This window comes from Mustela nivalis (assembly GCF_964662115.1).
Source record: "Mustela nivalis genome assembly, chromosome: 17".
In the NCBI taxonomy this organism is placed as follows: domain Eukaryota; kingdom Metazoa; phylum Chordata; class Mammalia; order Carnivora; family Mustelidae; genus Mustela; species Mustela nivalis.
The window spans coordinates 14,761,604-14,789,527 of NC_139036.1; the positions used below are offsets into that span (position 1 = coordinate 14,761,604).

Here is a 27,924-nt window from a genome sequence, read left to right on the forward strand (position 1 = left end):
GGTGTACAATCCCCTCCGCTCAACATACATGACCTCGTTTAGTTCTCACAACTACCAAATGATGGGGTACTAAGGTTATGCCATTTTACAGACCACTAGTCTGAGGTTCAGAAGCTAAGTCACGGCCCGGGGTCAGAGAGCCCATCCACCCGTCCAAGTTTCAAACCTCTGTCAGTCTGGTGCTTTGGTAAGTTGGGGGTCGGGTGGTGGGTCGTGGTGAGCAGCCGTGGAGAGGATGCAGACACACACGTGGGCTGGGAGCAAAATGGCTAGGGAGGTGAGGCTGAAGGCAGAGGCCGAGGCCAAATCACGAAACCAAAGACGCATCTCATTTTAGTGCGTGTCCGGGAAGGCTGTAGGGAGGTGAGCTGAGGCTCAAAAAAATCAACATGAAGGAGATGGGTGGAAAGGAACTGGCATTTCAGGAGGAAGAAACAGCTTGGGCGAAGGCCAGGAGGTGTGACAGAATTTGTCTGAGCAAGGATGGCGCTCAGAGTTCGCGGGGAGGGTAGAGGGGGCGAGGCCCAAAAGGTCTCAAACAAAGGCTTGGAACGCCAAGCAAAACAGGAGAACTCAATCCCGGGAGCCACGGGAGGTTTTTGAGAAGAAACCCTGGCTGGGGACCCGGCCCTCGCGGAACCGCCACGCCATTGCCCACGCCGCGCACGCTGTCCGAGCGCACGGCTTCAAAACTTTGGAATCGTCCCCGGTAATCAGCTATAGTTTTGCCTTCACCGTGAGTCTACTTGTCCCCTTGAGTTTCCTTCTGTCGTTTCGAAGAGGAGCCCCTATACCCATCTCTAACGCGAAGGAAAACCGACGCCAAATCCCTGCGCGCTCCGCGGCTGCGCACGCGCCCACCGCCACCGGGACGTGACTCGTGGAACGTCCACTCCGGACGACGGGGGTGGGGGGGGCTGGGAGGTGCCCCCTGAGTCCCGCTTCTGCGGCCGTCGCCGTTTGGACTTAGTGCTGGGACCCAGTGCTCTCAGCCCAGCAGTTTGAAAAGTTTCTTCTGGTTTCATAAGTTTCCTAAGGAGTCTGAGGGCTTTTCTCCGTTGGCGTCTACATTCTGGCACTTACATAGCCACCCATTTACCCTTCAGGGGTCCTCGACGCCCTCCACGCAGCTAATTAAGTGACGGACTCAGTAGCCAAGGCGACCGCTTGATCGACAGGCTTGCATGCAAACCAACTTCCGGAAGCTGCAGTCTGGGCCCGCCTGGCGCGTGGCCGGTGACCCAATGAAAGAACTGGAAACGCCAAAGGGGGCGGTGACGGGGCACCCTAGGTTGTGGCGGTTCCCCGGTGGTTGCGCGTTGAGGGCTGAGGCGTTTTCGAGCATTTGGACGATGCCGTGACGCAGCATAGCGACAGCGTTGACAGCGTGAGCGCACCCCTGTGGAGGGAGCCATTCGGTCGCGGAGGTGGCGCGTCAAGAAGGCAGGTTGCTATTTGAGGGTGCTCCCTCGGAGCCCTTCAGTGAGTGGGGGAGGGGCGGCGGACGCCGAGCGGTCCCCGTCTGCGCTTGCGCCGGCGCCTCCGGTGACCCGGCCTACACGGACGCGCATGCCCGCTGCGCGTGGAGCCGCGGTGGCCGGCGGTATTGCGCGTGCGCGCCGAAGAGCCCGCTGAGGAGCGGCGCTGGCGGACGTCGGGCGGACGGCCCGTGACGTCGTGAGGAGCGCTTTAAAGTGCGGGCTGGGCCGGGCGTCTGAGGGTCTGGCTGGGAGTCGGGTCGGTCTTCCGCGGCTGCCCTCCGCGGCATGAGGCGCTGCCGGCGCCTTTGGTCTCTGGGACGTGGAGAAGGTGGAGGAGGAGGAAGCCCTGTTGCTGCCACCGCTGCATGACCCCCCACCCCTGAGGCCCGACCCCGCGCCCGGTCCCTTGACGCCCCCCGCCGGGTCCCCCGGTCTCGCATGGGGGCTTGGCGCTGAGGAACACTTTTTCTCCCGGGGCGCCGGGGCGCGTTCTCCAAGAGCCATGCCCGGCCGCCCCTCCCGCCCCGGAGGACCCTAGAGCAACGTCGCGGGGGCCATGGCGGCCGCCAGCGGTTACACGGACCTGCGTGAGAAGCTCAAGTCCATGACGTCCCGGGACAACTATAAGGCGGGCAGTCGGGAGGCTGCGGCCGCCGCCGCCGCCGCCGTAGCCGCCGCTGCCGCTGCCGCCGCCGCCGCCGAGCCTTACCCGGTGTCCGGGGCTAAGCGCAAGTACCAGGAGGACTCGGACCCCGAGCGCAGCGACTACGAGGAGCAGCAGCTGCAGAAAGAGGAGGAGGCGCGCAAGGTGAAGAGCGGCATTCGCCAGATGCGCCTCTTCAGCCAGGACGAGTGCGCCAAGATCGAGGCCCGCATCGACGAGGTGGTGTCCCGCGCAGAGAAGGGCCTGTACAACGAGCACACGGTGGACCGGGCCCCGCTGCGCAACAAGTACTTCTTTGGCGAGGGCTACACGTACGGTGCCCAGCTACAGAAGCGCGGACCTGGCCAGGAGCGCCTCTATCCGCCGGGCGATGTGGACGAGATCCCGGAGTGGGTGCACCAGCTGGTGATCCAGAAGCTGGTGGAGCACCGCGTCATCCCCGAGGGCTTCGTCAACAGCGCCGTCATCAACGACTATCAGCCCGGCGGCTGCATCGTGTCTCACGTGGACCCCATCCACATCTTCGAGCGCCCCATCGTGTCCGTGTCCTTCTTTAGCGACTCGGCGCTCTGCTTCGGCTGCAAGTTCCAGTTCAAGCCTATCCGGGTGTCGGAACCGGTGCTTTCTCTGCCAGTGCGCAGGGGAAGCGTGACTGTGCTCAGGTAACCCACCTGGGAGGAGGGGGCGGCCCTGCATCCTGCTGCCATAGCTGCCCACCCTCAGCCGCGGGGCAGCAGCAGACAGGAGCCCGCGCTTTACAGTTCTGACCCATTCGTCTGGTTTTGGGGGGAGGAGGGTGTGGAGGGAAAAGGGGTCTGTGTTTAAAACACGTGTAGTAATAAAGTAGGGATCGGTCAGGATAACAGTCTAGAATTTTGTATCCCGAGGGCAGGTTTGTCATGATCACACAGGCTTGACCAAGAATTGATACAAAGGCGTCTTTCTAGAAGGCTGAGATTTAAGGAGGCTGTTTCCGTGTGTGATTTTAGCAAGTCACTTTCCCTTTTTCTGGGTCTCTTTCCAGATCTGTGCTTTTCTGAAAAATAAGTTGAACTCTTATCTGAAAGTCTCTCCAACTCTGCCGTTTTCATGTTTGTTAAAAAACAAAAACAGAAAAACGAAGGACATGTGTGAGGATTTCTTAACAGAGAAAATGTGGAAGGAAGGTCCCTGAGAGTAATAGATGCACATTCTCTCTTCCTAGCACAGGGAGTGACTTCGCTGGAATCAAATAGGTTAGTGGCTGGGGCAGAAATAGGGTGCAGCAGACTCTGAAAATTCAGCCCCTTTTGTCTGCCGAAGAGCCTGTTGGGCCTTTGTAAGAATGTGTTACCTGTTACCGGGGCCCTATGAAACCAAATAAAGCAGATCTCTTTACCTGGTATTTGGCTTTGTAGTTGCATCAGCCGCAGAACTTAGGTTCTTGGCCTATTTTGGGTCTCAGATCTTGCTGAGAATTCACTCAGTACCCTGGCCCCCAAAAAGGTTGCCTGCTGGAACCCCTTTGTTGTTTATATAAAGTGGAATATTTGTTTGGAGGCTGCGTCCTTCCAGCCCTAGAACAAGTAACCTAGCACTGTACTTCAGTAATCCCCAAAACCTCTTAGGAGCTCTAGATTGTAGCTTCTCAGAGCCACTGCTTGACCGCCGAATTCTAGTATAGGATCAGGACATGCTGAGTTTTTGTGATCTGCTTAACCTCTGAAGTCTGTGCCATGGGCCCTGGTCCTGGGGAGAAGCGGGTACCCTGGAGCCCTCTTAATATGAGGCAGGCCACCAGTCTCATTTAACAGCTGAGGCTGCTTCTGTATTTGAGGGTGGCAGCAGAGCCTTGTGATACCCCAGCGTCTCCTCACGGGGAAGTTTGGGAAGTCATTGGTAGCCAAAACAGCCACTTATCCTCAGGTGCCCCTTTGTCATTTGGGCTTCCGAGCTTGTCCTTATCTAAGTGGTGATCCCAGATTGGTGTCTTAGTAGACCCCTTTAAGGTGGGATTTCCAGGGCAGACCCTCACAAGTGGCTTACTCTGTAAGGCAGTTTGGTGTCTGACTTCGTTGAAGGGCTCTTGATGCTAAAAGGACCTCACACAAAGGCCATTTAGTCTCTTAAGGGGATAGTAATTTTCCACATAGTCACAGGTCTTTAAGGTTGTCATGAGCTGTAGCAGTGGTTGGACGTGTAATGGGTGGTCATAAAAAGTAGTTTGTGACTGAGGCTTTCCTGTTCCCCAGCATGCGTGCACACACACATTCCGCTGTATTGAAGAGCAGAAGTTTCAAGTTCTTAAAATGCAGGTCTGCTAGTGATCAGTAACAGGATTGCATCATCAGGAAAATTTTCTTCATCTTTTCCTTGGGATAGTGAAGTCCTAAAGCTTTCCCAGTCTCTTCCAGCTCCCTAATTCTGACTTGGCTGTAGAGTTAATGTGGGAGGCTCAGCCATATCCTAAAAAGTGCTGCCCCAGGCTTTGAATCCAGCTCGGCTGTCATTTGCTTTGGCACCTTGTGGGTGTTCTTTGAGCTGGCTTTCCCGTCTGTAAAGTGGGGGTAATGCCAACTTCAAAACCTGTTAGAACTAAACACGGTGATTGGGTGTTTATACAGAGCCTGGCACGGAGTGGGCTCCTAAATGGATATTTGCTTTCATACACAACCTTTTAATGATCCCTTGCTCTCTTGTTGGGGAAAGGGCTAGGCATTTGGTGGAGCCTACAGCATGGCTCTTCCCTTCATGGAGTTCACAGCCCAGTGGAAGCCACGGGCAGTTACAGCCCAGGTAAGTAACTGCAGGAGTACTTTGAAGGTGGGAGAACCCATTTTGAAGTGTTAGGAGTTTTTAGGAGGAAATAAGGTAGAACTTGAAGGGTGAGTAGAAGTTAGCCAAGCAAAGAAGTTAGCAGGGAGATCACGGAAGCTTTGGTGGCAGTAGCAGAGAGTAGCCATAGGTAAGGAGCGGGGACAGGTAGATGCTAACTTGAGGCTGATGGAATTCAATTTTAGTTCTACCTTTCAACCTGGACATGAAGTAGAGAGTCTGGCGAGGCTTGCCATGGGAAAACACTACATCAGATCTTCTCCGTAGTAATACTGTTGACATATTGGGTTGGCTGATTCTTCGTTTTGTAGGGGCTGGTCTGTGCATTGCAGAATGTTTAATAGCAGCCCTGGTCTTTGTCTACGAAATAGCAGTTTCATCTTCATGGTGACCAAAAATGTTTCCCAAGTATTGCCAGCTATCCTGGGGTAGGTAGGGCTGCAAAAATCCTTCCAATTAAGAGCCACTGCTCTAGGGTTCTGGATGCCCCTACTAATTTTAATTATCTAGCACCTGCTTACTTAGTGTACTCTGTTTACTTGGTATTCAGGTGGGTGAACACCTGTCTGTTAGTAGTGCCTCTTTAAGTGCTCCTTGGGCTTTTCCCCAGGCTGGTAAGAGGGGATGCTTTCTTTGACTTCCGGGTATGTATCCCAGCCCAGAAGTGATAAGCTGTAAAGCTGCAGATTGGAACATGGGGGCTGATGAAGATAGTGGTTCTCTGCAGGTGGGGAGGATTTTTAGTAATTCTCATGTGACTCAGACATTAGTTGTTGGTGGCAGTACAGTCTATACCCGTTCCAAGGCTACATGGCAGGAATACTGTTTTATGTGTAATAGTTGTCAGCGTAGACGTTAGCATGTGGCAAACATTGACTCAGCAGTGTCCAAATGTGGGCATTTAGAGCATTGCCTCACAGACCCCTCTGAAAGTGCTTTAAGTGTCTTTCCAAACCCAGTTTTTGTTGTGGTTGTTTTTGTAACCTTCCCATGTTGGGCCTGGTTGGGTCCCTCTTAATACTGTTCTCCAGGGAAATAAGAATCTTTCACCTCTTTCTATCAGTTCTTTTCACATTCTTTCTCCTGTTTTCTGTAGGGTGAAGGGGCAGATTAAAACACATTTTAGTTGGATTAATTAGAATAATTACCTCAAGACTAATTGCTTACTTGCTGCTACTTTAATCACTGCTCCATGGTCTGTGGTTGTGGCCGCATGCCCAGAGACCCAAGCCTTATTAGCCACCTGTTTGGAAATGACTGTTACCACCCAGCCATGGGACATGCAGAGGTGGGCATAGCCTGTGCCTTCTAGGTAAAAACTGATATTGGGTGGAATGGGCACCCCTGTTCATTCTGGGCTAAGGGCTGATCTTATTCAGCATTTGAAAGCAATATTTAGCTTTCTGGCTTAAAATAGTTGGGAAAGTAGGGCAGATAGGTCCTGGGCCACATCTCTTGTGTGCAGTCTGATTCCATGAAAGGGGGAGGAACCTCAGGATGAAGTCAGGGCTGTGCTCTGCGTTCTTAGGAGGAGCTCTGGGCCAAGGGGATTGGCTGGCTTTGGTTGTGCCAGGCCTAACAAGAAGGCAGCAGCAGCAAATGGAAGGAGGCTAGCAGGTAAACCATGGTCTTAATCATGAAGCTCAGAGCAAGCAGAAAGTAAACAGGCCGCACAGATTTCAGGGCTGGGTGGCCATTTTCGCCTGGGGAGTTGGTGTTCAGCCTTTGCTGAGATACGGTGCTAGCTCTCTGGAGGCATGGGCTCGTCTTTGCAGACTTCTTCCTTGGGGGTGGTAGGTATTAAATGTCCTTTTCTAAGGCCAGTGAGGTCCTCAGGATAGATTGGACCTTGTTACCAGAAAACACAGATGGGCTTTTCTCTCTACACCTTATTACCTACCTCCTCCCCCAACCAAGAAACCAAAAACCAGGATAGCATAGATACTGAAATCAAGAGTTTGATTAGAGTTCCAGCGTCACCACTTTAGCTGTTTGACCTTGGGTAAGTAACTTAACCTCTCCGGGCCTTAGTTTTTCTCTGCAAAATGGACTATTGATGGCATAGAGTTGTTAATGGAGATTGAATTTCACGCTGTTGACTGCTTGAAGTTTAGGTAAAATGTCTTTGGAGATGAGCTACTTTCTGTGCTTAGCTACTCTCTAATTATACCTTGATGTGGAGAGAATTGGGACCTGGAACAGGTTGACCTTCCTTCTGTATTCATTCCCAGGACTTCTCATAAAGCTAGGCCATGTGTCCTCTTAGAAGGTTAGGTCTGGTTATAATGAGCATGAGCTCACAATCCCACCCCTGTGCCCAGGTGGCTGGCCTGCTGTTCCCCAAAGCCCAAGTTTCTTAATCCTCTAGGCTCATTAGGAATGTGAGGCAAGCTTGTGGGGGCTGTCCACAGAGCAGGTAGCTATAGCTGAAGGAAGGTTGTTTGGCAGTGCTAGTGATCTTGGCCAGTCCCTCCACCTCTGGTTCTGTTCTGTCCCGGGCAGGGCACAGAGTGGATGGAGAACGGTCACTGTCTTGGAAATTCGCCTTAACACTGTCTCCAAAACTGTTCCCTAGAGGAGAGATGTACAGTCCTGCACAGTCCCTTAGAGTTTTTCAGACTCATTTAACTTGCACCTAATCCTCTAAGGAAGGATTTGCTGTGAGAACTTTTTTTTGTAGATGTAGGAACAGAATAGTTGAGTCCAACACACATTTCATTTAGTGTCCATTGAGTGCAGAGATGAATAAGGCCTTTGCAGCACTTTGTCTTACAGGGAAAACACAATTTCCACAGGGCCAGACATAGTAGTAAAGGAGGGTGGGTGGGTGGGTGGTTGGTGTGGGGGAAACCCATCCTGGGGGATTTGAGGAAAGCTTCCCTGTGGAGAGGAAAGACTCTTAAGAGTCACTGTAAGGCATAGTGCTAGTGGGTTACAGAGCCAGGTCTGTCACTCTTGATGCTTGTGCTGGTCACTGCTATATGGGGTGGGGGGAATTTGAAAGGGCTCAGCCCAGGCAGGGAGCAGAAGGCTGACCAACATGAAGTATTTCCTCTTCTTTCCCTGTGAAAACAAAGAGCAGGAGGCACTGAAACTTTTCTTCATGCCAAGGGTAGGGCTGGACCCAGGGCATATTAAATTTCAAGCTGGCAGACTGGGACTTGCAGATAGTTTCTCTTGTGGTAAGTAGGTTCCTTAGCAGTAAGTAATCCTCTGTGGTCTCTGCTGGACATTTTCTGTTGAAGTTTAGCCAGAAGAGTTTCCTTGGCCAGGACTTAGAGCCTTTTGCTCCCAGAGGAGCCTGAGATACTGAGGAGGGGTCAGTGGGCCATGTCACAGCTGCTTGGAAGTTCTAGAAGACCAGTGCTAATGAGCTGTTCAGGTGCATTCAGTGACACAGTTATTTCTGGGGTTCCAGGTGGTTTTACCTCCGCACTAGCTCTTTTGAGGCCTGCGTTCAGTGGCACAATTCTGGAGCCCTTGGGGAGTGGGGGCAATTAAGATTTATTTGTTTTTTAATTTAAATTTTAATTTTTTTATTATCATATAACGTATTGGGCAGATAAGTTTTTTTTTTTTTTTAAGATTTTATTTGTTTATTTGACAGAGAGAAATCACAAGTAGATGGAGAGGCTGGCAGAGAGAGAGAGAGGGAAGCAGGCTCCCCACTGAGCAGAGAGCCCGATGCGGGACTCAATCCCAGGACCCTGAGATCATGACCTGAGCCGAAGGCAGCGGCTTAACCCACTGAGCCACCCAGGCGCCCCGGGCAGATAAGTTTTGACAGACATCTGGGTTTACTCCTTCTGCATTAAGGGGAGTGGGTCCTTGCTGAATATGGGAGGTGGGGTCCCCAGTTGCCTATAGCCGTGTCAAACAGACTGATACTTATTAATAGTAGGAAAGATTGCCTGTGGCCAGTACTTCAGGTTCAGGCTTTAGAAATGTGCCTTGGATTACCTTTGGGGAATTGGACTTAGCTCTTTGGGGGAAGTCCTATGTTCATACAGGACTCTCGTGCACCCTACACCTGTATTTTCCCAGTTTAGAGTGACAAGAGCCTAGAATGAGCTCTAGAACTAGTCCTGGCCCATGAGGCCTCCTCTGCTGGCAGATCCCCACAAGAGGAACCCAGATCTCATTTCCTTCGCGTGTACTGAACCCAAGTCTCTAGCTTCCCCCAGGGTGGTCCAGGGCCTCTGGCTTGTGTCCTGTGCTTAGTAAATGGGAATGCTGTGCCAGGCACAGTGCATTATCTAAGTTAATTCTCACAACAGCCCTACAGTTTTCAGGGGGTGCCAACCATGTAGTCATAGAACTCTAATTCTTTCTTCAAGGGAAGAGGCAGTGTCCCCCTTTTTAAAATCTTAAAATTGGGGCGCCTGAGTGGCTCAGTAGGTTAAGCATCTGACTTGATTTCAGCTCAGGTCATGATCTCAGGGTCATGAGATCAAGCTCGGTGTTGGGCCCTGTACTCAGTGCGGAGTCATCTTGGGATTCTCTCTCTCCATCAGCCTCCCCTCTCCACTTCTGTGCATCGCATCCATGGTGTCTCTCTCTCTCTCAAATAAGAAAGAAAATCTTATTAATTGTTAGTGGTCATAAAAGAATACCTAAGTTGTAAAGCATAACAAAATAAACACCCAAAAGCTACTGCTGTCCTTATTACAGATGAAGAAACAGGTTTAGGTGCCCAGCAAGTGAATTCCCTAAGGTCACAACGCTAGTAGGCAACAAAACTCAGATTCTCACTCAGGCCTCTTCAACTCCTCCAGCTCTGTGTGGCATTTTTCACTGTAGGCCTACAGATATTAATAGGTGTTATCTGAGAGAAGGTTCTTTGGTCAGTGCTCAATTAAACAAAGTCAGCAGATTCTTTTGCTGTAGTAATTCTCAGATCTCTTAACATAGTCGTGCTGTTTTTTAACTCTTCAATGTTTTCCACGTTGATTTGATTGTGGACACTTATCCTTAGTCTCTTCTAGGACTTATGTTCACAGAGAAAATTGAAAACCTCTGGTCTAGGAGCAGCTCAGAGAAGGAATCTTTAAAAGTTCTGGGAGCGCCTGGTTGGCTCAGTCAGTTAAGCATCTGCCTTTGGTTCAGGTCGTGATTCCAGGGTCCTGGGATCAGGCCCCATATCAGGCTCCATGCTCAGTAGGGAGCGTGCTGCTGCCCTCCCTGCTTGTGCTCGTGTGCTCTTTCTCTCTGTCAAATAAATAAATAAATCTTAAATACATAAGGGGCGCTTGGGAGGCTCAGTCGTTAAGCGGCCGCCTTCAGCTGGGGTCGTAGTCCTGACCAAGCCTCACATTGGGCTTCCTGCTCCGTGGGAAGCCTGGTTCTCCCTCTTCCACTCCCCCTGCTTCTGCTCCAGCTTTCACTGTCTCTGTCAAATGAATAAATCTTAAAAAAAAAAAAAAAAAAATCATTTAAAAAACAAGCAAGCCACAAATAAATAAATAAAGGTTCTGGGGATGCCAGGGTGGCTCAGTCGATTAAGGGTCTGCCTTCAGCTCAGGTCATGATCCCAAAGTCCTGGGATGGAGTCCCACATCAGTCAGGGAGCCTGCTTAAACTCTGCCTGCCACTCCTTCTGCTCGTGTGTGCACGCACGGTCACATGCATGGTGTGTGTGTGGGTGTGTGTGTCTCTCTCTGACAAATAAATAAAATGTTCAAAAAATAATAATAAAATAAAGGTTTTGTCTCTCCCAGCATGGCCTCAAAGCAGAGGGTTTTTTTTCCCCCTCTTGGACTTATTTTTTTATTTGTCTTGCTTCTAGTTCTTATTCACATTGGGGCAACCTGACCATTTTGAGGAGTTCCTCCCAGGCCTGCAGTGTTTCTAACAGTTACATGGTTGTATTTTTAGTTGCCCTTGAGAAGGGAGCTGATGAGCAGCCTTGGAGAGGAAGATTTGCGGTCTAGGGGTGGCCAGGGAAAAGCTGAGCGAGACCAGACGAGGTGTTCACCTCCCACTATGCCTGTGGCTGAGCGTGGGTCTGGCTGTGTAGAGCCCTGCCTCAGCTCCGTGGAGGAACTTGGGGTGGGAGTGCCTCTTGGGTGACAAGCTCCTGGCGAGGGCATGTGAGGAGGCTCAGGATGCTGAGTTTGCTTCCAGAGTTTCAAATCGGAAAGATGGTAACTGTGAAGAGGACAGTCATCTACCCACATTCATTGGTCTAAGCAGTTTTTTAAATTGTGTAACTTGATGAAAATAAATAGATATTCGAGTGTGATGGGAATTCTTAAAATATCCCAAACACAGCTGTCTTCAAGATTTTTGGATCCCCCCAAATGGAGGTTTTTGAAAGCTTGTTTTCAAGTAGACAAATTGTCTTTTTAAACATTGCAGCCTTAGTTCTCTCTGGTGACTCAGGGCTGTCAGTGTCTGCCTAGGCTTCCTCTTTGTGCTGAAGGGTGGGTGGCGGGGAGAAGAGGAGGAGGTGGAGTTCTTGTCTTCTCACCAAGGTTTGGCCTGAGTCACTCTAGCTGTCTCCAGAGTGATTAAAGGTGTATCTTCTTGGGGGCCCTGTAAAAGAAGGGCTCTTGGCTTGTGTGGAGGGAGAGATTGCTACTGTGGTTTATACCTTCAGGCTTGTCTTTGCCTCATCCCAGGTTTTTTTCTTGACTGGCACAACCTGGATCTTAACAGATGAATTCCCTTTCCATGTAGATCCTTGAACCTCTCAGAATAACATGGCAGCGGTGTCCATAAAACCTGGACCATATTTCTCTCTCTCTACCCTCTGGGAACTTCAGTTGTCTGTTCACTTTCCAAGCTCATATGCTCTGTGTTTATTTTCAGTGGATATGCTGCTGATGAAATCACTCACTGCATACGGCCTCAGGACATCAAGGAGCGCAGAGCGGTCATCATCCTCAGGAAGTAAGTGCCCCGGTGTCTGGCACCTGCAGGCCTGTCTGGAGATGTAGGTCTGGATTCCCTTAGAACTTGGCTCCTCTGTATCAATAGCATAGCAGCATGAAGCCTGGGAGAGGAAAAAGGCTATCAGGTCTCCTACTTTTTTATTTTAATTCTTTGAGGAAAAAGCTGTTTTGTCTTTTCTTCATTGAAAAATTAAGTTCTGTGGTTGTTTAACTAGGGAGTTGGGGGCTGAGCAAAAGCGTATGCTCCCTGTGTTTATGGATACAGTCTTGAGACAAGATTTAGGGACCCCCCTCTTCCAGACCTCCCTTCCCCCTCTCTTTTTCCCCATCTCTTTGGTTCTGATTTGTCACATGTGATCTTGCTGATTATTTTTAGACTGCGCCTTAGCAGCCTGCTTTAAAAATGCCTGGGTTTTCACTTCTGGGAGGAGCAGGGAGTGAGAAGAGGAAACGAAGGTGGGAGGTTAGGCTGCAGTGTTTAGCAGGTGTATAGCTTGTGGCTGTCTCTCCTCTCTGGCCAGGAAGTCAGGGATATATTGACCTATATCACCAGTCCTGGCCTCTTCCGCACTTCTGGTTTTCTGCTCATGGGATGAATGGACTGAACCAAGCGGATGCTGGGTCAAGACAGTCTTGTCTTTAGAGTGGAGTGCAAGAGCCTAGATGATTGTCCAGGGTTGTACAGATGACAGTGAGGAGAGCAGAACCAGTGCCGGGACATCCCCTACCCTACCCTCCGCACCGGCTAGAACACAGTGTCCTATAGCTTGTCATCTTTTTTTTCTTCTTTTAATTTAAATAAACATTATTTTTAGAACAGTTTTAGATTTACAGAAAATCGTAAAAATAGTACAGAGTCTCTGTATTCCAAGCACCATTTCCCTGATATTAACGTCTCGTATCAGTAAGATATGTTTGTCATAGTCCAGAAAGCAAATTGATATATTATTATTAACTGAAGTTCCTATGTATTGGGATTTCCTTAGTCTTCTTGTGACATACTTCTGTGCCGGGACCCCACATTACATTTAGTTGTCAATCACCTTAGGCTCCTCTTGGCTGTCACACTTTCTCAGACTTGCCTTATTCATGGTATCACTGGTCAGATATTTTGTAGAACATCTCTCCATTGGAATTTGGCATTTTTCTCCTGGTTCTACTGGGGCTCGGGGTTTGGGGGAGGAAGACCACGAAGGTGAGGCCCACTCGTCTTCCATCCTATCCAGGGCACAGGACTTCTCACTGTTGACGGCGACTGGGAACACCTGGCTGAGGTTGTGTCCACTGGCTGCGCTCTGCGCTCTAGAGTTGTTGCTTCCCCTGGGGTAGGAGGGAAATCTCCGTGCACAGCTGGCCCATAAGCAGTGGGGAGTTAGCTCCAGCTCCCTGAGTGGGGAGTCGCCGCCCAAATTACTTGGAATTCTGCAAGGAGATTTTGTTTCTTCTTCTCTTGTTCATTCATTATGTCTTTATTCAGTTGTTTACTTACATCAGTATGAATTTATGGGTATTTGTTTTATGCTCCAGTTATGCCAGCTTTGGCCATTAGGAGTTTTTTCTCTTCTTTTTTTTCTTTCTCTCTCTTTTAAGTACATCCTTATTTTCTGGTTTGCCATCTTTTCTTTATTTACTTATTTATTTTAAAGATTGTATTTATTTATTTGACAGCGATCACAAGCAGCAAAACAGCAGGCAGAGAGGGGGGAAGCAGGCTCCCCGCTGAGGAGAGAGCACAGTGTGGGGCTCGATCCCAGGACCTGAGCCGAAGGCAGGGGCTTAACCCACTGAGTCACCCAGGTACCCCTGACTTACCATCTTTTTAGCTTCAGTTTATAACTGAAAGCATCTTGGCCTTTTGGGTCTAGAATGCCAACATAATGTGGTGGATAAAGTCTCTTTGGCATGTCTCTGCCACTTTGTCAAGTCAAAACTTCGAGTATTTGTTGTACCTGTGTAGCATGGAAATGATAGAGACCTTAAGGACGATCCTGGGGTGCAGGTATAATAGCACCAGGCACATGTGGGAGCTGCAGACGGGAGTCTGTACAGGAGCTGGCAGTGTCTTGCCTCTAGCCTACAGATATTCCCAGAATTCATCAGAAGAAGGGTTTTGATCTGCCTTTCTGCTTTCTTTTCCTGTGGTTCCCAGCACAGGCCAAAACCCAGAACATGGAAGTGATGCTGTCCAGAGTGTAGCTCCCTTCTGGCCTCTTCTCCCCAGTCATTTCTTCCTGGGCTGTACTGGCACTTCAGCTACAGCCAGGGATAAGTGCCCCACCTAGGCCAGGAGCTTGGAGAGGAACTCCCAGGGTGATACAAAACCAGAGCAGCAACTTCCCAGGTGTTCCCTGCAAGGCTCTCAAAATAGTTTATCCCAGGGAAATCTTCACTGGAGGTGCAAATGAAGTGGCCATAGCTGGAGTGTCAGATCATTCTTCCAGCTGTTTCCTTCCTCTTTGGCAGTTACTCCCTTACTTGACATCTCAGGCTGGCTGGGTTGGATGCTTCTCAGTAGAGTTAGGAGCCTACACTGTTAATCAGGTCCCCTGGAAGCTCTTTGGCTAGCCGGGCTCCTGGCAGTGGTCTGACTTTGGAGAATGACTGTTGAAAGGTCAAAGAGCATCAGTCATCTACCAACTTGAATGGGCCCAAGAACCAACCACAGCCTGGGTTAGATGGCAGAAGCACAGAGCTTTGGAATGAGGGGGCTGGAGAGGAATGGGAGGATGGCCTTCCGCTTCCCTGGGTCAGCTGAGCTAGAATACCGCCCAGCTATAGAGAGACAACTCAGGACCAGACGAGAGGCCCGGGATAAACACTAGGCTCCTTGTTGGATTTTGCCTGTCCATCCAGCCTAACCTTTTGGAGTTTTCCTTGTTGTCTTGTCCTCCACACTTACGTTAAAGTATTGCAGCTCCTAGTGTGGTCCACGGGCTTGGATCCTTGCAACAGTGTGACCTCTGTTGGAAATGTTTTACCATCAACATGTTCATCTTCCTCCACATCCTACCCTGCAAATGACCCACCTATGCACAGTGAAAGTTGGTTGACCTAGCCATCCCTCAAGGCTCAGGTGCTGACTGTTTTGACACGCAGAAAGCATCAGACACATACCTGTAGCCCTGTCAGTGTATCCCCTCCCTCTTTAGATTGTTAGAGCCCGTATACTTGCCATTGTGAATTTCCAAATCTGCATTTTGTGGGGACGGGGACCCTACTCATCCAGACCCAGCACTGAGGCCCAGCCCAGAGGAGATACCAGAGGGGGACAACGCAGGTGAATGAGGAGCAGCTCCAGAGTAGCTATATGGGCTGTTCTTAGAAAAGGACAAGCTAATGATGGGATGAAAAACGGAGCATCCTGGCCCAGACACTGCCCAGACATTAAGGATGTGGTCCTGATGGGCACCTGGCTGACTTGCTTGCTGGTGAGGCCACATCTGGGTGGGTGGAATCTGGGCATTGAGCCTGGCCCTGCTCCATAGACAGAGGGGATGGAGCCAGGCTTGCTTTCTCTTAACTTTGGATAAAAATTGCACAGGCTCTTGTGGGAGGGCCTAGGGCCAGTCAGAGCTGGGACAGTCCTAAACGCCTCATGGGGGGAAATGGGTGGGTAGCCACCAAGTGCTTTTTGATTCAACACAGTATGGCATCTTTGAATGTGAGTCTTCAAGTGTGTGGCACCATTGTTTGTCACAGAGAAGACTCGAGGCTAGGAGTGATCACCTGAGAGTTTCCCCATGAGTGGAATCCTTGGGCTGCAGCTCAGTGTTAACAGTCCTTTTGGGGTCACAGCCGGTAAATGGCTGAGGAAGACCTTGAACCCGGGTCTGCTGGTGTGTAATGGAGCTGGCATTTTGCATGCTAGTACACCACCATCAGAGTAAACACTGTCTTAAAACCACAAAGTGTATCTGCTGGAGCCCAGCAAATAGATTTAGCAGTTATATCCAGCTTGGTAGGGGTTGGGGATGGGCTGGGACAGGGTTGGTGAATCTGACTCCTGAGCTAGAAATTGCTGGCCAGGCAGAGATGGTAAGCCTGGGACTACTAGGTGGCTCAGCTGGTTAGTGTCTGCCTTCAGCTCAGGTCATGATCCCAGGCTCCTGGGTTCATGCCTAGCACGCATCAGGCTCCTTTGCTCAATGGGAGTCTGCTTTTCTCTCTCTGCTCCTCCATGTGCGCATTCTCTCTCTCTCAAATAAAAATTCTTCAGAAACACAAAAACAGCTCAAAGGCTAGAAGGTACAAAGTATAGAGGATCTCTGTAGTTGCAGGGAGGTGTGGGAAGGAGGTCTTGGATCAACACTTGATCATCAGAGATGGGTTGTGGGCCTTCAGAGCCTTCATTTGGTGGCCAGGGCACCCAGTCCCTTGGCCTTCAGGAGACACCCCGGGCTGCCCTGGTCTGCTTATAAGACCTTATATTCCTGCGCAGCTAATCTCCAGTTAATCAGATAAAGTGGCTCAAGGCAGTGTTAATCGCCCATTTCTTTGCTTTTGGCTAAGTGAGCTCAGCGCAGTGGGTTGAAGCTGGGAAGAGCAGCTAGAGGTTCATTTGCCAAATGTTAACCAAGGCTGGTGTGTGCCAGGAAGCAGTGGGGTGAGGGATTTGCATGAGAGAGATTGTAGGCAGCCGAGCTAAATGGCTTATTTGGTCCTTCAGACCAGGGGTTTGCAGGGGTCAGGGGGAGACTGTTCCTGAAAGCAGAGTAGCCCAAGTATGAGGCTCTGTGATGAGGGGAGGGTGGGAATGGAGGGTGTATTCTGGGCTTCGTCCCTTGGGGCAGGGGTGGCCAGCTCTTGGCTTCCCTGACTTGGCCTGAGATATTGCCCCCATCAAGACATGTGCCATTGTTTTGTCTCCAAGATTCTCATCCCCTGGGCCAAGAGTTAGCCCACCTTAGTTTCCTGGTCCAGTGAGTATGTGTGTACATGTGCATTTATCCTGCACAAGGAGTGGGAGAGCATTAAGACCACCTGGAGGTGAAACTGACTTAGGCTCCTGGCCGGCCTTGCCCTTTCTTCACTGAAGACAAGCTGGTTACTTGAGCCCTGTGTTTTCTCATAAATTGGGGCAGCATTGGTGCTAGGGATGGCTAAATCGAAGAATGCCATGCCTGCTTCTCTGAATTTGATGAGTTAGTGGTAGGGGATGAAGAAGGCTGTGTCCAGTCAAGGTAGGATATGAGTACAGGCACAGCGAATGAGAGGAAAGGGAACCTGGAGATAGGTTGTTTACTGGCCCAGGCCAGGGAAAGCAAGCTTGTTGTCTGACTGCCTGGTGTTGTGGAGGATATCAGTACCTTACCAGGCCTGAACGGGAGCTTCCTGGGCACCCACGATGCTGGCCCTGTTGTCTGGCTATCATCTGTGCAGCACTGGCTTCTGGAGCCCTGAGTTACAAGTATGTGGTATGACATGTTGGTAATCAAGTTGAATGATTTGGAGAGGCCCTTGGGGCCTCGTTATCTTGCAGGCCTGGGTATGGAGGTATTCTGGAAGCCTTGCTAAGACCATGGGCCTTGGGTGCCCTCTCTTTGGGTTATACCCCTCACATGCTTTTTAGACTCTTTGAGACTGGTGTGGAAGCCTGCTAGGGTCAGAACTGCCTTGTAGGCAACAACGTGTGATGTTGGAAGGAGTTTGGTGGAAGATGGGGAGTGGTGGCAGGAGGTCTGAATGCTGTTGCAGAAGAGACAATGGTATAGGTCTGTGCTTTGTGGGAATCTGACACTCTGGTGCTGGAGCTTAGACCTAGAGGCCCAGGTCACTCAGTAGGCAAGGGTTGCTCAGACAGGCTTGCCACACTGCCTCTCTGCTCCATTGGGAATGTCCAGCTTTGTAAGCACAAGGGTGCTTGGTGTGAGGGTGGAGCCAGAAGTTGAAGCATGGTTGGCCTGAGGCGCAGGCTGGTTCCTGGTCTCCTAGAAATGGTGTCTGCCTGGACAGCAATCTGTTCTGTTGCAGTGCAGTGAGCGCACCTTCAGAGGCCTTCATGGGATAGTGGCTGTGTGGTTTAGGCCAACAACTTGGTCTCCAATTAGTATTGCTTTCCCATCCTTACAGTGGGAATAGTCCTCCTCAGCAACTTCTCCAGAAGATTAGAGGATTCAGTGAGTAATAAAGGAACAAGAGGAGAGCTCCTGGGATGGTCAGCCCCCTCTCTTCACCCTCAGGTCACATGTTAATGTGTTAATATTAATGCTCAGTCATCCTCCCTTTGGTTTGGCTTCCTAAGTACCTCTGCCCAATCCCTGCTTTTGTCCTGGGGGTGTCCTGATGCCTGGGTGACCTGGTATACCTGGGGTGCCTTTCTGTAACCCTGTTGACTCAGATCTTAAGCCAGGTGTCTTTGCCTCTTGTCATCTGAGGAGACCCAGGCCCAGCCCTTACTGCTAGAACTTCCTGACTTCAGAAGTTTATGGATATGTTTGCTGACCCTGAGGGGTCTAGCATGCTCCTTGAAAGTTAGCTGCCTTTTAAGTGGCTGTTCTCAGAAATTAAGCTACCAGTGGGCACTGGGTTTGGGATCTTGCTTTAGCCTGGCTTCCTGCAGCATGGTAGCTTTTTGGAAATGGAGGGAGGGCGGAAACTCCTCCAGCTATTCTGAGATGTACTTGTAAAGCCCCAGGAGCACTTTCAGGCCCCAGAACTTATACTGTCCCAGAAGTAGGTACAGGAGGCAGGGATTTTTTTAGTAGGGCCACCTCCTGATCATCTCTTCTCTTGAGGCTGCATCCTGATGGCAGTGGTATTGTCATGTGCAGAACCCCCTTCCCCTCCTTCAGGCAGTGAGAGAGGAGCAGAGCCAGTCTGTGTTCTTGGCCTGACTAGTCTCATACCTGTGCCCCTAACCTCTCCAGCGGCTCTACACCCATAATGGGGGGGGATGAGGCCTGACCTGTTAAAGAGGAGGTCCTTGGGCTCTAGTGATTTCTGATTCCCACCCTTGTGTCTGGGTGTTACCTGGCACCTTCTCTTCCCCTTAACCCCTCTCAAGAATCTTAGACTTGAGGGGTGCCTGGGTAGCTCAGTTGGTTACGTGTGCCTTCAGTTTAGGTCATTACCTCCAGGTCCTGGAATCCAGTCTGGCTTCCTGCTCAGCAGAGAGTCTGCTTCTCCCCCTCCCTCCCTCTTTCTCTCCCTCCCCTCTGCAACCCCTCCCCTTTTTAAGTAAATAAATAAAATCTTTTAAGAAAATATTTTTTAAACTTTTTTTTTGTGATTTTATTTATTTATTTTTAAAGATTTATTTATTTATTTGACAGACAGAGATCACAAGTAGGCAGAGAGGCAGGCAGAGAGAGGAAGGGAAGCAGGTCCCTGCTGAGCAGAGAGCCGGATGTGGGGCTCAATCCTGGGACTCTGGGATCATGACCTGAGCCGAAGGCAGAGGCTTAACCCACTGAGCCACCCAGGTGCCCCAGCGATTTTATTTATTTTGGGGAGAGAGAAAAATGGTGAGCATGAATAGGGCAGAGGGAGTAGCAGATTCCCTGCCGAGCAGGGACCCCGATGTGGGATTCCATACCAGGACTCTAGGATCATGACGTGAGTCGAAGGCACACCGCTTAACCAGCTAAGCCACCTGGGCGCCAACCCCCTGCTTTCTTGAAAGTCCTAGCCTTGAAGGAGGCCACTTGATTTCTAGACTCTTAGAACTGAAGGAGGACCTAGAGACAGCCACATTTCTCCCTACTTTGTTTAGATGGAGAAGGCCCAGAAAAAGATGGTGATTAGCCTGGATTCTAAGTGGCACCATTAGGGTTGGATCTTCTTCCTTTTGCTGCTAGATAGGTCTTGGTTCCCTGAGCCTGGAGGGCTCAGAGTGGAGGCCGAGACTGGTGGGCCAGTGAGTACAGCTGACCGTTCTGGTTTCCCTGTACATAAGGCCAAAGCAGGGAGGCAGGCAAAATTGCTCTGCTGGTCTGCCCACCACTTTGGGCCTGAGGGTGTTAGAATGTTGTTTCCCAGCTAGAAGGCGTCCCCTGCTGGCTTCAGGAGAAAAACCACTGCCTGGCATCAGAGCCCTGTCATTCCTGCTTGTTGGCTTGTTTGGAATCTCACCTGGGCTTAAACTTTTTTCTCCCACGACTTCCAGGACCCGTGAATTACCATAACCTTTGGGATCTAGTTTTCCCCATCTGTTTACAGCAGGTTAGTCAGTTGGGGGTAGGTAGAGGGATCTGTGAGTTTTGCATGCAGTTGTTAAAAGAACACTGTGTGCCTTAGGCCAGGGCAGCTCTTGGATTTCCCTCCTGCTGTCTTCCCTGCAGTGTTCTTGTGAAGGTGCTCTGCTCTGACCACAGCACCTTCCTCAGAACCAAGTGACTACTTTGTGCACAGCTGCCTACAGGAAGGGTGCCGTTAGGGCCTTCTGCCAGATGTGTTCCCATTACTCCCCAAACCAGGCTTCTCCTGCCCCTTGCTGGTACCAGCCTGACTTGCCAGCCTTCTCTGTATCACACAGGAGTCGGGGTTTCTTCGAGGTTTCCCAGGCTTAACTTCCTCTTGGCCTGGCTTTATAAAGGACTCCGATCACTGCCCCGTCCATACTTCCATGTTTTCCCTTTATTGGGCAGCATGTTCCTTAAAACTTAGGCCTAGTGCTCAGCGGGGATTCTGTCTTCAAAAGCCCTTTGGCCTTGACTTAGTTAGCATCCCGTAACCAGCAGAAGCTGCCAGGTGGCTGTAGTGAGATCAGAGCCAAGTGTGTGAATGTTGAGTTGGGCCTGGACTTTCCTGGCTCTCCCATAGCTTTAGTGTTACTGTGTAAGAGAGTAGAAGAGTCTCTTTTCCTTTTGTAGGCCTGGACCAGGTGAACCTTCCTTCCTGTCTTGATATTTCAGGAAGGATGAGGGCATCTGCTGGAGTATTTTGGGGCCCTCAGGACTCTGGCAGGTGGAGTAGAAGCCCCTGGAGAACCTTTGGGCTGGAGTAGGGTGAGTGGGGCTGCTTGTCCAACTGAGAGAGCGAGCCCTGGATCTTTCCCCTGGTGTAGCAGATCCCTATCACTAGAGGCCTCGAAACAGAAATGTTCCTCTTCCTACTCCTAAGCCTGAATATAAGAAGGTAGGTGTTTGCAAGTCAGCCAGATCTATTTGAACTAGGAAGAAACTGAGGCACAGAGCGAAGGCTGCTGGCTCCCCTCTCCCTGGCCAGAGAATGGGTCTCATGGGGCCCACTCCCTTCCCAAGGCCCACTGGTGACCCCATGCGTGTTTCCTTTGCAGGACGAGATTAGACGCACCCCGGTTGGAAACAAAGTCCTTGAGCAGCTCTGTGTTACCACCCAGCTATGCTTCAGATCGTCTGTCAGGAAACAACAGGGACCCTGCTCTGAAACCCAAGCGGTCCCATCGCAAGGCAGACCCTGATGCTGCCCACAGGTACTCAGCTTCCGGACCTTCAACAAGAGCCAACAAAGCAGCCCCATGGCCCGGCTGCAGGGTGAAATAGGTGGGGGAAACCTGGGGTATGTGGTTAGAAGCATGGCATTGACCACTTTTCCAAGCCTTAATGTCTGCTTCTAGGTCAGTGGAATTGGCGGCATTCCCACCTAGCCCGTGACCAGCTGCCTGCACCCTTAGAGAGCAGGGCTTGGGCTGAGATTCTGACAAGTGGGAAGGCTTTGTGGGCTTCCCATGACTTCCTTGTTCCATCCACCCAGACAAACGCTCTCATGAGTACTTAAATGTTAGGAGGGAAGCTCAGGATGTGGAAGATAGCAGACCAGGGATCCATTTCAGAAGGGTTGGGGAAGACTTCTGGGAACGTGTTTAAGCTGTGATGAAAAGGATAAGGAAGCCATACGTGAAGTCCCATCTAGGCTAGAGATACTGGCCTGAAACCCCGAGGCAGGAAGAGCTTGCTGGTCAGGGGCTAGTGGAGTGGGTGAGCAGAGCACGGGGAGGTGATGGCAGGACCAGGCAGGGCCTTTAGGGAAGGCCGCCTCCTGTCTGGCAGCCTTGGTGGTGTCCTCGACTCAGCAGACCCCCCAGGGTAATTGGGAAGTGTTTCCGAGACTAGGTGTGGCTGCTGCACTTAGTGGGCAAAGAGACGATGCCAGTGTTTCTGCCATTACCATCCCTTCTGCAGAACTGCCGAGCTGGAGCGCACCATCCTGCAGATGGTGAGGGCCCAGCACAGACACAGAGGTGTGAGGGAACGCTTCCATCCACCCCTTTCCTTGCAGGCCTCGGATCCTAGAAATGGACAAAGAAGAGAACCGGCGCTCGGTGCTTTTGCCCACACACCGTCGGAGAAGTAGCTTCAGCTCTGAGAACTACTGGCGCAAGTCCTATGAGTCCGGGGAGGACTGCTCGGAGGCGGCAGGCAGCCCCGCCCGCAAGGTGAAGATGCGGAGGCACTGAGGTGTGCTGTGCGCCTCTGGGAACTCTGGTTACTCCTCACGTAGTTGCCCCCTCCTTTTGTTCAGTTCAGTTTTTTGGCGTTTTGTTTTTGTTTTTGTTTTCATTTTTTGGTTTTTGTTTTTTTGATCCTGAATTTTTTTCCTCGGGTTTGTTGCCTGTTAAGGCTGAAGAACAGAATTGGCTGGGACCTGATTCTCGTGTTCTCGGTTTTCCTACGAAATGGAAAGGCTGTTGGCATCTATAGGGGACAGAAGCTCATGCTGGAGTGGCCAGTAGGGATGTGGGGTGCAGCTGTCCTCAAGTGGGGCTGTCAGGCTGGGTTTATTTAAAAGCAACAAAATGTTTTGGTTAAGAAAATTCTTGTTTTGCTTTAAATGTAAATCTTCTCAGTGTTGTAAATGAAGTTCAGTCTTCTGCCCCTTCCCCTCCCACCTGTGTCTGCGTGCTGGGTTGAGGTCTCATGCTCCTTATTGGTTCTGCCGGAGGCCTGCTGTCCTCCCACCTCTCACCTGTTCTCCAGGGCCTGGAAGCCTACACAAGTACCCTTTCCTCCCGCAGCAGAGTTGTTCAGGATGACTGGGTGGAGGTTTAAACAGTCCTCTGCCACCCCAAAGCTATTGGCTGAGCTCCTGGGCTTCATCTGTGTCCACTGGCCTGCTCTGCCCACGGGTCCCTGAGCTGCTGAGGGGCTGGCTACAGTGGTCCTGACCTTTCTTGCCAAGAGCACACGTCTTTGCTGGGTTGCTTCTTTCAAGCATATGCGTGTGATTGTATGGAACAGTTAGACTTACCATGTTGGGGCAGTTTTAGGAATGGTTTCTAGCTAGAGGGACTGGTGTCCTTCCAAGTCTAGCATTTGGGGTATGGAAAATTGTTGTGGTGTGTGGTAGGGTTTTTGTTTTCTTTTGTTTTTGAGTTATTTTTTTCATTTGATCTCCAGACTTTTTCCTAACCCTTTCCTTTCTCCTTCATTGGCCAGCTTGGGCCTTCTCTCCATGTCATCCCCATAGGAAGGTGCCTGCCCACCTGCTCTGTCTGCCTGTAGCATGCATCCAAGGCCAGAGCTCAGGTCTGCAGACTGGGTTGGCGCCTCCTCTGCCTCAGGGGTGTAGGAGCTGGGGAAGGGGCTTTTAAAAAGTAATAAAAGGAAAAAGATAATAAAGTTTTTGGCAGTTCCCACCTACTCAGATCCTTGAAGGTTGCAAGGTTTTGATGATGTAGGTTCATTAGGAATGTCTCCTTGCCAGCCATGGCTGAGACCCGGGCCTGCTGAGAGCAGAGGCTTTCCCAGTCCCCAGGCTGCCACCACCCCAGGGGGCCTTGTCTTACAGAGGCCCAGGCCTGAGGCTGCAGAAGTCTGGGGCAGCCATCATCAAGAAGTCCCCTCTCAGGGGCCAGAACTCCTTTGCCAGCGTGGATTCAAGTCGGACTGCATAACTAAAGCAGTTGCAGGTTTATTTTTCTTACAGCTTTTTTCCCAAAAATGATTTGTAGTTGTGTGTGCAGCACTTTGCCCTGATATGTGTGCTCTACAATAAAAACCAAATCTAATATATTTTGAAACAGTTGTCTGATACTGTTAAAAGAGAGGATTTGCCTTTGGTGCTTCCTTAATCCCCTTATTTTCTTAACTCTGAACCCGGGCTGGGGAGGCCAGACAGAGTCCTTTGCCCATCCAGGTCCTCACAGGAGATAATAGGGCTGAAGGCCGACAGTGAACTTGCCCTCTGCTTACTGTGCTCTCTCCCACTCCAAGGAGGATGGACCAGGTGCCCAGGATGTCGTGGTCCTGCAGGAGCCAGGATCATACCCTGCTGAATTTTGAAGCCCTTCCCCCTTGGTGTGATTAGATAGGGTGTGTGCCAGTGAAGGAGGGACAGGGTGAACAAAGGCAGGGAGAGCCTGGCCTTTATAAAAGATAGGCAAGTGGTTTTGCTCGTTAAGCAAATTCTTGAGTTCCTACTATGTTCTGGCCAAGCCCTCATTGTGGCCTCATCAGTGAGCAAAAGTCTTGGTCCTTGCTTTCAAGATGTGTACTACAGAGTTGTGGGATACAGTTACAGGCTTCAGCCAGATGTGTTTGTGTGGACTGGCATTGGGGCCCAGAGGGTTTTAGTCCCTCCAGGTCCTGGACCTGGCTGCCAGATTCTGTTCAGCTTGGGTGTAGAGTCTCCCTCATTGATTTCCAGTGCCCAAACCAGTCTGGCCAATTCTTTGCTGTGGAGACCTGGCAAGTCACTTACCTGCCCATTTCAGAGAGGAGAAGAGAGACTCTAGAGGGAGCAGGTGACCGGCTAGGGCTCAGTCCTGCAAATCGGTGACAAGATATGAAGGGCACTGGGGGAGAGCCTCCATATGCTTTATAGCTAGTTGGGCCTCCGGGGGTAGACAGGGCCACAGTTGCCCCAGAGAGGAGACATTAGAGCTGAAAGGGATGGTAACTTGCTCAAAGTCATCTAGACTACATGGCAGAGGGGGACACCTCCCACTCTAGGGCCCAGGCCCCTGACTCAGACATAGAATGGGCACTCATATGCAGGCCTGGGGAGCTGAAACTCTACAGTAGCTGTGACAATCACACCTGGGCTCTTCCTAGTTCCAAAAAGGCTCTTTGCTCTGCAGAAATAAGGGACAGAGAGACCAGGGGAAGGGGCTTTGGCCCTTATGGGTCCTGCTGTATCACTGGCTTTAGTCTCTGCCCAGCAGTTCCACAGCATCCCATCTCTGGACTAAACTAATTTTCTGAGTAGTCCCTAAGCCTCTGGGGATTCCGTACCTGACTCCATGAATCTGACTCTGCCCGCACCCCAGTCTTGCACACAGTGGGTGCTCTAACAACATCTGGCACCAGCCCTGCCTTCTTAGGTACCTCATCCCATTCCTTCAAGCCTCCTGTGCTGGGGGAAGTTGAGGCCCAAAGTCCCCTTCATTCAAAAATATGAGTGCCCTACTGTGTGCCAGGCTCTGTGCAGGGTACTGAGGATACAAGACCCGATATAGATCTCTCACACACACGGCTGTTCCAAATTGTGCCAACATGAAAGATGTGTAGCACAGAAATTACGAATAAAATACACAGTACATTCTAGCTCTGTATAGCCAAGTGTTCTTATAGAAGCCTTTTGTTGATCTTTTTTGATAGGTTCTTTTATTTGTAGCATGCCGGTGGTTGTAATTCAACCGTGATACGGCAAATGGAGTTGGATCCCATTGCTGATAATAGTTTTCCAGAGCTCCTGTAACAAATTACCACAAACTTTGTGGCTAAAACATCAGAAATGTATTTCTCACAGTTTGGAGGTCTGAAATCCAAAATTATGATCACTGGGCTGAGATTACAATTCAAACCACGCTCCTTCTGGAGGCTCTAGTCCTTGCCTCTAAAAGCTTCTGGTGGCTGTTGATGTTCCTTGATCGTGGCCTGGTAACTCCTGTCCCTGCCTCTGTGGCCACATGACTGCCTCTTCTGTGGGTACCAGATCCCCTTCTGCCTGTCCCTCACAAGGACACTAGTGATTGGATTTAGGGCCCACATGAATGATCAAAAATAATCTGCCCATGTAATGATCTTCAGTCACATTCACAAAGTGAAAAAATGTACAAATTCCAAGGATTAGGAGCTGAAATCTTTGGCGGGGGGGCACTGTTCAGCCTACTACACTACTCTTTTCCAGATAGTCTGTCACTAAATCTTATACATGGCCTACTGATTTCTCATTGTTGGAACAAACTATGTTAATTGGATTGAAATTTCTCAGCCTCAGCACTGCTATTAAATTTGATCCACATTATTTTCTCTACTGATTTCTTAAATCTAGACCTGTGCTGTCCAATATGGCAGCCACTGGACAGTTTGGCTGTTGAACACTTGAAATGTGGCTGGTTTGAATTGAGATGTGCTTTAAGTGTCAAATACACACTAGAATTTGAAGTTAGTATGAAACAGAATGTAAAATATATCATTAGTTACTTTATATTGATTACGTGTTGAAATGACAATATTTTGGACATACTGGGTTAAATAAAATACACTTTAATTTCACCTGTTTCCTTTTACTGTTTTAAATCTAGCTACTCAGATTTGAAATCACATATGTGGTTTTTACTCTGTTTTTATTGGATGGCACTGGTCTAGAAAGTCAGCAATAAATTCAGCCTGATCCGCGGCATTTGCCGATCTCTGTGGTGTAAACATTCACTTGGTGGCTGACTGAAAGCTGTCAACGTGAGATCACAACACGGAGTCCTGAAGACAGGTGGACAGAGCACATGATTGTACAGGGTCTCAACCCCCCAAATCCCACAGATGGAAGGAATGAAAGTATACAGTCTGTAGCAAAACCTTAACATAGGAAGTGCTTTGTTTTGAATACTATCTTTGTTTTTAACAATATTTTAAGTAATTTTCAAGAACGTTTAGCAAATGAATTGCAAAATTCCGTAAAATTTGACAATTTGACTCTTGCGAGTAACTTCCCATGAGAGGGTTTTGAGCAGAGGGCATGATCAGACATAGGATCCCTCAAGCTGCTATGTTGAAGACAAGTCAAAATCATTAAAAGATTGGTATTGGCAGGAGATTAAGGGGCTCCAAACCCAAGAGCTGCCGCCTACCATGGGGCTGGGAGTCTCCCTGCTGGGTGTCCACATGCTCACCAGTGCAGTACCCCCCCATGCCCACAGGGTGGCAGCAGAGCCCAAGCAACAGTGCTTGGTTGCGGGGTGAGGGGTGGGGAGGGGTTGCAGGGGACTGCTGTCTGGTTGGGGAGCTAAGGCCCCAGAGGCAAGAACTTAGGTTCCCCACTGCATCTGCCTTGCTCTGCCAGGACCCCAGGCTTAATGGGTGTGTGGAGGGGACCCAACTCACCTCACCAGGGCATGATTCTGTGAATCATGTGCCAGTGCCCACTGCCGTCTCTGGCCCCCACCCAGATTCCTCAGGGTTGCCTCTGGGCTCCCCAGACCCCTGGCTGGCTTCAGCACAGTCCCAATTATGCTGTGTGGTCCCACTGCTTCCACTCCAGCCTGGGAGACTAAGACCCAACTCTCCACCCTCTCCTGGACTCTGAGTGTGGCCCTTTACAAGCTATCCCAGTTTATTTTCAACACAAACTCTGATACCTTCCTTGGGTCCTGGGCTCAAATCCTGACTGCTGCATACTAGCTGTGTGACTTTGGGCAACTTACTTAACCTCTCTGGCCTTGGTTTCTTCTTTTGTAAGATGGGCATAGGATTAAATGAACGACAGTAGTGCCTGGCACAAATGAAATACTCAGTGCTAATAAATGGTAGCAATTAATATTTCCTCTGTTCTGCAGGCAAGTAAACAGGCCTAGAAAGGTGCTGTGGCAGAGGCAGGATTAGAACTTGGGGGGCCACAGGAATGAAGCATAGATGAGCCTACCCACAGGGTCAGGCTGAAGCAGGAGGCAGGTGCACGTGAATCCCACTGGCACAGCATGAGCTGAAGAAAAGCCCAGCTCAGGATCCAGGCTCGGAGAGGATCAGGAGTGTCAGGGCTGAGTCCTGCACCCAGAAAAGGAGCCCTGTGAGCCCGTTTCCTCCCTGTAAAATGAGGACAGGCTGAGTCTGCTCCAATACTCTCCCTACTTGTTTGGCCTCTTTCTTTCACGGAGGCCCAGCACACTGTTCGCCTTCTGCGGACTGAGGGCCCCAGATCCGCTGGCCCTTCGCCT

The 27,924-nt window shown here is 50.2% G+C and overlaps 1 protein-coding gene across 1 annotated transcript; it reads left to right on the top strand.

Annotated features, from left to right (window-relative positions):
• Positions 1-452: 452 nt before the first annotated feature.
• ALKBH5 (alkB homolog 5, RNA demethylase) lies at positions 453-26,269 on the top strand. The gene is made up of 4 exons (XM_082706864.1): positions 453-2,807; positions 11,770-11,850; positions 21,088-21,243; positions 22,050-26,269. The coding sequence occupies exons 1-4, from the start codon at positions 2,038-2,040 to the stop codon at positions 22,225-22,227; spliced, it is 1,185 nt and encodes a 394-aa protein (XP_082562990.1). The 5' UTR covers positions 453-2,037; the 3' UTR covers positions 22,228-26,269.
• The last annotated feature ends 1,655 nt before the right edge of the window (positions 26,270-27,924 follow it).

Bases quoted from the DNA above. Each gene is read 5' to 3' on its own strand.
- ALKBH5 (XM_082706864.1), top strand. From the start codon at position 2,038: ATGGCGGCCGCCAGCGGTTACACGGACCTGCGTGAGAAGCTCAAGTCC. The intron at 2,808-11,769 runs GTAACCCACCTG...GTTTATTTTCAG, and splicing joins GGAAGCGTGACTGTGCTCAG to TGGATATGCTGCTGATGAAA. The intron at 11,851-21,087 runs GTAAGTGCCCCG...TTTCCTTTGCAG, and splicing joins GCGGTCATCATCCTCAGGAA to GACGAGATTAGACGCACCCC.